Source organism: Oryza glaberrima, chromosome 1 (assembly GCF_000147395.1).
Source record: "Oryza glaberrima chromosome 1, OglaRS2, whole genome shotgun sequence".
Taxonomy (NCBI): Eukaryota; Viridiplantae; Streptophyta; class Magnoliopsida; order Poales; family Poaceae; genus Oryza; species Oryza glaberrima.
Genome location: NC_068326.1, coordinates 29,908,736 through 29,918,054, shown reverse-complemented (window position 1 = coordinate 29,918,054; position 9,319 = coordinate 29,908,736). Strand labels below are relative to the sequence as shown.

At 48.2% G+C, this 9,319-nt stretch overlaps 2 protein-coding genes across 2 annotated transcripts; both read left to right on the top strand.

Annotated features, from left to right (window-relative positions):
* Window positions 1–2,772, top strand: LOC127765408 (mitochondrial acidic protein mam33). Its single transcript, XM_052290313.1, has 3 exons — window positions 1–607; window positions 1,821–1,993; window positions 2,235–2,772. The coding sequence occupies exons 1-2, from the start codon at window positions 45–47 to the stop codon at window positions 1,990–1,992; spliced, it is 735 nt and encodes a 244-aa protein (XP_052146273.1). The 5' UTR covers window positions 1–44; the 3' UTR covers window position 1,993; window positions 2,235–2,772.
* A 2,820-nt stretch (window positions 2,773–5,592) lies between these two features.
* On the top strand, window positions 5,593–7,187 carry LOC127770539 (protein LURP-one-related 5-like). Its single transcript, XM_052296299.1, has one exon. It carries the CDS (start codon window positions 5,707–5,709, stop codon window positions 6,388–6,390), a length of 684 nt encoding a protein of 227 aa, XP_052152259.1. The 5' UTR covers window positions 5,593–5,706; the 3' UTR covers window positions 6,391–7,187.
* The last annotated feature ends 2,132 nt before the right edge of the window (window positions 7,188–9,319 follow it).

Sequence of the window (9,319 nt, the reverse complement as noted above, 5' to 3'; positions counted from 1 at the left end):
CGTTTCCCGTTCCTCCTAAACCCTTCGGCTCCTCCCTTCTCACGATGTTCCGCCGCGCCGCCGCCTCTACCTTCTTTCGCCATGCCCTCTCCACCTCACCATACTCCTCCGCCGCCGCCGCCGCCGCCGCCGCGGCCGCCTCCTCCTCCGCCGTGAACTCCATCATCCTCCGCTCCCTCAAGGAGCACTTCCTCGAGGTCTCCAAGATGACGCCCCCGCCCAAGATCAGCCCGCCCAAGCCCTACACGATCGTCAAGGGCGCCCTGGACCAGGCATCCGGCCCCGTGCTCCGCCGCGGGTACGGGGATGCCGGCGAGGAGATCTCAATCTCCGTCGCCAGGCTCGCCAACATCATGCCCCCCGGCGCCGACTACGACTCGGACGACGACGACGGCGGCGGGGGTGGGGTGAGCGAGTCGATTAGCCAGCTTTTCCTCCACGTCGACATCTCCAGGCCAGGGAGCAGCAAGTCGCTGCAGTTCCTGTGCGGGCTGTACCCCGACGCCGTGGGGATCCATTCCGTCTGCCTCCGGCCGAAGACTGCCGAGTCTGGGACGGCGGGTTTGGCTGGGAAGGGCGGTGACGGGTACCAGGGTCGTATCTTCCAGTGAGTTTTTCTTCCAAATCAGCGAAATTCGTTCTCATTCTGTGAATTACTTGTTTGGTTCAGTTTGTAAGCAAGCATTTTAGTAAATTTTTGGGCTTTGGGTAATCTGATTGGTGGCGCTAGTATAACCTGATCAGAAAGCAATTGATCTAGAATGAGTGAATGCCTAGCAGGTGCGATCTTAATACTAATTTAGTGGTTAGAATGGGGCTTTAGGGCATATTTTGTTAGCTGTTGCATACCATAGTTTTGTAAAAATAGTTGCGTTAGCCTAATCATGAAGGATGGTGGCAGTTCAGGTGCCCAGTGTTTTATGTTCTGTAATACTTTCACTTGAGGTGTGGGAGTTTATGATGTGTACTAACTTTTAAGGTCTATGAAGTATAACAGTAGTCTTTCAGCCTTTCAGGTGGTGTTCGTAAATATTTTATCTCAAGCTGTGGATTACCTATTGTTTAATGTGTATAAAGGAAGAATATTTTCGTTGTCCTTACTAGTGCTAATTGAGTTTGAAACATGTAAAATTTCAGATGTACTAGCATGCTCAAAACTCTGTACTCCTATGGGTATTTAGTTTCTCCTATCAGTTAAATCAATTTTCTCAGTCACTACACCGGTTACCATATATGCATACAAATAATGATCACCATAATTTACAGAGATGTTTATATGTTGAGAGAGCTAAATAAAACAAATCCTTTTAAAACACTTATCAAATGGCTAGTGATACGTCATAGATGCTTAGGTACCATGACCAAAAAATGTTTTGATCTATGTAACAGTGGCTACATTTACCCAGTAATATGAATCTTACATGTTGCATAATTGGTTAAGTTACTGATATCATGTGCCTTAAATATGTATGCACATGCCTCACAGTTTGGCTCAGTTGTGCAGTGCACAATGCACAAAAAGTACTAAAAGTAATATTAAAACCCCGAATATAAGTCCAGTGATCCAAGCACATCTTTAAAAGCCTTTTACTATCTTGCAATAACTGAAAGTTTGCTTAGCTATTTGGATTGTGGTCGTTTGTTTCTCTCATGGATGGGTATCAATAATTCATTTGATGTTTATTACATGTTGATAAGACTAAGTCCGCTGTGTATGGTGCTTGTCCTGGACGATACAGTACAAACACATATGTTAGCCCTGGATGTTGATGTACTGCTTTTTACTGATCATGAATAATTATCTTCTCTTTGATTGACAGAGAATTGGATGAGAATGTGCGTGATGCATTCCATCATTACATCGAGGCCCGTGGTATAAATGAGAAACTCTTCCCTTTCCTACAAGCTTGGCTGTATGTGAAGGATCACCGCAATCTCATACGCTGGTTCAAGAGTGTGGGTACACTGATCAGTGAGCCAAAGTCTGAGTAAGGTCGTCACATTATCTGTTGAATCTTGTGTGTTTTTTTGCTTTGTACAAGTTTCTTATCGATAGGGAAAGCTGCAGTTGATTGTACAGCATATGCTATATTAGGCTGTTATGGAATTTTATCTGTATTTTCACAAAAGAAAAGTAGCACTTCTGTTAAACAAATAGTTGTCTCAAAATAAACTTAGTCGTTACTGTTGCATCATGTGGTGTGAAGATCTGACTCCAATTTTATACTTTTCAGATGTTAATAACATCTTGCTGAAGATCACATCGGGGAGGCGATACTAGGAATGTTTCTTGCCTGTTTGAGAAAACCCAGAAGATTTGGAGCTATGCTACAATAAAGCAAATGCGGCACACGATATTGCATTAGTGGGGGTTTCTTCGTTCTGTTTAGTTTAACTAAGCCCCTGGGGAGTAGATCGTCACTGGAGGGCTTGATGTGTAGGATTACTAGCGTGAGTTTTCAATATTCCTGTGATTGGATGCTCTACCATTAGTTGTGCATTACGGTATAACCATGCACTTGAACAATTTATGCATGCTTCCTATAATCATGGCTATAGGGTTACAAAATTAGCCTGAAGGAGCCGGAAACTATTGGTAATTTTTGTAAGAGAGCACATCCCCAACTTTTATAGAAAGGCCATCATTAGATGATTACAACACAATCACTTGGGGAGTTGGGGGTATAGAGAACTGTACAAGATTACAGATGAATATGACTCCTTTCGGTTCCATTTCCAATTACACTGATGATGATACTATTTCCAATTGCACCGATGATACTCGTGGTGTAGAGAAGGAATGAACCGTATCATGCTGGGTCTTTGCAGGCAGAAACAACAAAATCCACGGCAGGAGATGGAGGTCGATTGGTTGGTAAGCCGTAACCTGCCGTGCTGAAGCTTGGTTGGATGCCTGGATTTCTTGGAGCGTGGGCCATATAAAAGAGGGCAATCTCCTGGCTTACCTCGACCTCTGGACCCAGCCCGGCAGCCCACACAATCCAAAACTTCGGCCCGTACATATGCCATGCTGTAGTCTACTCTGGTAGATCCGCCCGTCACTAGGATTTGCTCACTGGTGAACGTTGATGTCTTGATGAACGAAACAATGAGAAGAGGTTACAGTGACCAGGAACAGCCTTGCAGAGTTGCAGATGAGTTCGAGAAAAGGTTCAAATATGTGTTGCTTTCCATGCCACCACGTAATCAGCTGCCACAGGCACGTTTGACAATTGAAATCGAGATTTTTCCTTCGTTTTACTTGTAGTTGTAGGCCCTAAATTCCTAACTGCCCCCCAATGTCCGGGCAACTAGAACGGCATCGGGCCCCCTAGGGGATCGCAGTATCGCACCACGCCTGCTTCGCGTAGCCGTATCCTCGTGGCAGCGTCTCGCTCACCGCTCGCGCGGGAACGTGGCGCGTAGCCGAAGAGGGAGCGTGCTGCGTTCGTGCGTACGGTGCGGGGGAGCTGCGTGCGTGCGTGCGGTGCGGGGGATGTATCGCGCTCGCGTCAGCTCGAATCTAACCTGCCCGAAGGAGAGAGACGCCCGCGCGAGGACGGACGGATCCGAGAGTTTGGTGGCTTTTCGCCGCGATATTTCCGAGCTTGCGCGGGGGGCATGGGGACCCCTGGGATATGGGGCTGGGAGGGAGCCAAGCCTCGGGCGGCCGGTGATGAGGACGTGACGTGACGTGATCGGGTATTGCTGATTCAGCCACCGATTGGGACGTGGGACCGCGCGTGAGGGTGAAAACGGAGATCTTTGGCGTGATATAGGCGCGTCAGTGTCACCGAAGCAGGGAACCATAATGTGTATCTGGATCGACGATACACGTATCCGGTGGCCATGCAGAAGACTTCTGGAGACATTCATGCAGGAGACGACTTTTATACTTACTCCGTTTCACAATGTAAGTCATTCTAGCATTTCTCACATTCATATTGATGTTAATGAAGTTCATTAACATCAATATGAATGTGAGAAATGCTAGAATGACTTACATTGTAAAACAGAGGGAGTACACATCTTCGTTGGAAGATTCATCACATGTCATATACGGAGTATGCTGCTTTCATCGATATTGGATTGGATTGGATTATTACTATGAAGTGTAATCAGTTTTTGCCTTGAATTCTAGTACCTCCTTTTTGTAGGAGAGTAGAATTATGAGTACTATGGGAAACTGGCTGGGGAACTCTTATAAAATTCGAGCGCGACACTACTACCGAAGGAGAACGATCGAGTTTGTTCAAAGCATACGCATCATCGTCTTATCATCGATTCCACCTATCAACATCTTTCGATGGGCAAAAGTTCAATCTTCCATACACATAAGCCAAAAACTCACGTCAATTTCGGTCGTTCTTCATCCACTAGATCACCTAAATATACGCACCACCACACACTGCACGAGTACAGTACTGTACTCCATACCCAATGCAACTCACACTCACTCCCGCTGCGGGCGACCCGATCGAGCCTACCTCTACCAGGCCAGGCTAGCTATAAAATCACGTCCATGTCGTTGATAATTGACTCGGTGTGGAGCTAGAGTAGGTACAACATTAGCCAGCTATAAACATATTTTAATAAGATAAAAGATAAGAGAGAATAGCAGCAGGCTACAGATCTGTAGCTAGCTGCAACACGGACTATAAGACACAATGTGTGTATAACAGGTGGGATCATATGTTAATAGTATAGTAAGCAACTATTGTATGAATTGGCTATTAGATAGGCTATAGATGAATTAGAGCTAGCGGTGGGCTATACTATTAAACTTGCTCTAAGAGCAGGTACAATAGTAAGCTATAACCACATATTGAGAAAAAAAGAGAAGAGAGAGAAGAAAGCGGGCTACAGATTTATAGCCGGCTGCAACACGGACTTCAAGACATTATGTGTATATGAGATGTGGGACCGAGTATTAATGGTATAGTATATTTTTATATCTAACTATTGTATGAATGGGCTATTAGATTAGCTAGATGGTTTAGAGCAAGTAGTTGGCTATACTATCTCTAAGCTCGCGCGCACAATGACGCTGATGCATGCACCCCCGCGCACCCGTTAACGTATTGATCGACCTTGCCGTTCGTCTAAAACTAAAGTCAGCGGCAGCCGATCGACCTCGTCGCGAGCACTCGACGGTATGGGATCGAGTCGGTGGAGGAAGGGTATGGTCTCCGCAGGGCGCACGTACATACGTACACTGTACCGCATCGCTACGCACGGCATGCACCTCGTACCTCGCCGCTGTTCCGTTCCGTGCTCTGTGTCCCATACTCTACGGCCACGCCTAGTTGGATATCTTGGCAAGCGCGCGAGCGAGTCGTCGCTCAAAGCTCAAGCCAAGCCAACAGCTGGCACGGAGAAACTAGCCTGCATTATGCATACACGTCATTCACGTATGCATGGGCATGAGACAACACCGGTTTTTTTTTTTCTGTTGAAAAGCATTCGAAGTGAAAGTAATCAGGGCTAATTAATATATATAATATATATTGGATATTTCACGTTTTCACGTGAAACACTACTTTCGTAAGTGGCTTCCATACGAATTTACAGTATCAAGCGATACAGGAGCTCCTCACTCCATCTCTCTACTTAAGCCTGCAAACCTCGCCGCGCAGACAAGCACGCGACGCGAGCGAGCCAGAGCAACGCAAGCAAGCAAGCAAGCAGCTAGCTAGCGCAGCGGCAATGGCGATCGTGGGCGAGGAGTACTGCTCCGCGGAGGAGCGGGTGCTCACGGTGCGCAAGACCTCCCACTTCTCCCCCGGCGACGGCTTCGCGGCCTACGACCACCGCACCGGCGGCCTCGCCTTCCGCGCCGACACCTACGGCCGCGGCCACGGAGGGGGAGCCGCCTACGCCGGCGAGCTCGCGCTCCTCGGCCCCGCCGGAGAGGCGCTCATCACCGTGCGCCGCCGCCGCCCGTCCCTGCACCAACGCTGGGAGGGCTACCTCGGCGCCCGCGCCGACGGCCAGAAGCCTCTCTTCTCTGCTCGCCGCTCCTCCATCCTCGGCGGCGCCGCGGCCGGCGCTGTCGTCGAGCTCCTCGCCCCGCTCCCCGCCTCCTTCTCGTCTACCCACGCTGCTGCCGCCGAGCTCCTCCGCGTCGATGGCTCCTTCCCGCGGCGGTGCTGCCGCGTGGTGGCGCCCAAGGCCGAGTCAGGCGGGGAGGCGGCGGTGGTGGCAGAGATCAGGAGGAAGGTGGACGAGGGGGCGCGGGTGGTCATGGGCAGGGACGTGTTCGTCCTGCGGGTGGGCGCCGGGTTCGACGCGGCGTTCGCCATGGCGATCGTCCTCGTGCTCGATCAGATCGCCGGCGACGAGGCCGACGGCAACGCCGGAGAGGAAACCAACCGCGCCATGATTTGGTGATGGAACGAACCGTGCGCTTCTTGGTCTTTTTGTGTATAGCGCTGCGTTCTTGCTGATCGCAATTTTCCTCTTTTGTTTTGTTTGTGCGTGTTGGTGTGTACGCCTTTGCTCCGGAGAAAACGGCATTGTGCAATACGTGTTATGCAACTTATTTCGAAGTTTTTAGTTTGTATACATAGCAATCGCCAGAATGGCAGATGAATGTGTGGATTCTTGAAGCCTTTTTTTTTTTTTTTGAGTAATCACCGGAGGAGAGAGATTCTCCACCTAAATTTTCCATTGAAAGTGAGCAAATTAAAGGTTCATACATAGAGGATCGGGCACAGCAAGCGGCGTGCCATTACATATTATCGGAATTTAAAGGACGGGATTTCCAAGCTATAGCGACAATCCTATCAGATCGCTTGAGCCGTTCTACCCAGAGGGTTGCATCATCGTTATATCGGCGCAGGAGACGACGGAGACAGATGTCTTGATTTCTGAAAACTACCTATGCCTGTGATTCCACAGCCCCAGAGGCAAAGCAAAAAATGGAGCGATGGTGCGCGACCGGGATGTTCATTGAGGGTTTGATGGATTCTTCGAGCTTTCTTGTTCATCAGATTATGCATCCCTGCTTCGTTTTTCTATTCTGGAATCTGGGCACAGTTCATTTTCAATACTAGCTTGGACTTTGTGTTCACCGGCCACTTTGGTGATCCACCTCAACAGCTTTGCTGAGAGCACAAGAATATAAGGCTTCCGTTGAAGTCAACATGGTAGAAAACATTGTGTGGCAGTGAACTGAAGCCAGTCACCCTTTGCGAGCTGCAGCCTGCAAGTTGTGGAATGAAGAAGGAAAAGTTCCGCACGTGCCCTGTGCTTTTCTCGAATGAAAGTCTATCCATCACCCCAAACCTTCAAATTAGACAACCCTACATATTATGCAATACACCATCTAAATAACCCTTTAAATTGTTAACATATATGTCCAATGTGCAAGTCATATAGTAAAAATTTTACAACATCTATGACACTTAGAAAACAAAATAATACCGTCTGGCTATATGAACAATATTATTAATATTGTAAGGTTTAAAGGGTCATATATACCTAGTTTTACAGTTTAAGATACTAAACAAACTTCTCTTCAAAGTTTAGGATGACATGGATTTTTTCCGACAGAGAATATTTTTCGTGGCAGAGATTGCTCGAGCAGGTCCAAATGGATCCCACGGTAGGAAAAATGCACGATGCAGACTGCACGTATGATGTCTCAATTTCGTGAGCCACGTTGCGACGAACAAATACGTTATTACTCCTTAATAGCAATGACCATGTCCCAACAAAAAGAAAAACAATGGCAGAGAGCATTGTCGACTGTAGCGCTGAAATAAGGCATGCATGGGAGCGCATTGCGGAGAATCTTGGCATAAAAAACGACCATTATAGCAGATTGATGAACCTATAATACACTAAAATACAGCAAATATACTAACCATATGGAACACACTTTCATTAGTTTATACACACATGCAAATGTGCACGCGAATTTCTTTTTTCTGCACCCCTTTTTTTTCACGTCAGTCGATACGATGCACGACCAGCTTGGACACTCCATTATTCGCCTGAAATCCCTGCACTGACCAAATCGATCGTCTACCCACGTTTAAAAAACACGGATTTCGCATCTTCTATGCATGTACACTCTGTCTTTCCACATATGCTCTCGACAAGATGATACGGTCTGATCTCCCTTTTTTGAGCTAACACATGGCGATAATGTTTTTGTGATAGTACTGAAGTAGATCGTACTACATCACAATCTCCGCTACAGCTTTTGTAGCGCGCGGACCCGGATAAACCCCACGAGGCCACGAGCACCCACCGCTCACATCACACCAGCGACAGACACAGCGGCGCCAGCGCCAGCGCGCGCCACGGCACGGCTCAATTATTGTGTCGCGCCGCTCGCGCGTGCGGTACCCCGCTTTTCCTGCTTAATCGGTCGCTGCCGCGCACCGCATGTGTACAGGAGAATGGGTGGGTTGGTGACCCCCCCGCCCGGCCAATCGCGGTGTATATATGGCCAACGCGCCGCTCCGCCCGCGCGTCCGAGCGAGAGGCAACCGGCAGCATCGGTAGATCGTTGTGTCGCGTCGCGTCGTGGCAAGCGAGACGGACGGATGGATGGGGTGGCGTCGCGCCCTCGAGGTAGACCGCACGCAGGCAGGTCGGCGGGGTCGATGGCAACGCGGGTGGCCCGGGGCCGCGCGCGGTGTGACCGTGTGAGTGTGTGACTGATCGATCGGGCAGTGACATGCGTGCGCACGCAGGTCATGCGCTCACGTACGGCCACGAGCCATATTTTCGTTGGGTTAACGCATTCATGGGTGCAAAATGCGATGGAAAACGACTTGAACTTTATCGAAAAGGGCCGGCGGGACTGATGCGCTTGGAGATAGTGAAAAGTGGGGAAATGGTTCGTTGTTCTCGTATGTACGCTGCAGCTTTTGTTCCTGCTTGACAACTTGTCAATACTTTCACGTGGACACTGAGTTTACCTGAGGAACAAAGTGGCTCCAAGTCGTGGTCCAGAAGAAACGTGTTCTCGACTTCGCATTACGTAAACCGTTGATATGTTTTTTTTTCTAAATAATAGATCATAAGCAACTGGTATTGTGTATGTGATCTGCATGCGCATTGATCAGAATTACTCTGTCACTACGTCAGTATACCTAATTATAAACTAGTAGTGTCATGCTTGTTTCATTTCTTCTCTCCTTTTGATTTAGCATTAGGATTCTTGCCAGAAACTTCTCTACCTTTTTTTTTTATAGATAACTAGGAAAATAGCCCGCGCAAATGCATGGGCATGCATCGTACACTAAGTTTGAGACACTAAAAGCGATATATTAACCGGAGAACATCTACCTCAATTTCTCCGTAA

What these genes read in the sequence shown, in the direction of transcription:
- LOC127770539 (XM_052296299.1), top strand. Translation starts at nt 5,707, where the DNA reads ATGGCGATCGTGGGCGAGGAGTACTGCTCCGCGGAGGAGCGGGTGCTC.
- LOC127765408 (XM_052290313.1), top strand. Translation starts at nt 45, where the DNA reads ATGTTCCGCCGCGCCGCCGCCTCTACCTTCTTTCGCCATGCCCTCTCC. An exon ending in TACCAGGGTCGTATCTTCCA is followed by an intron (nt 608 to 1,820) that starts GTGAGTTTTTCT and finishes TTTGATTGACAG; the next exon opens with AGAATTGGATGAGAATGTGC.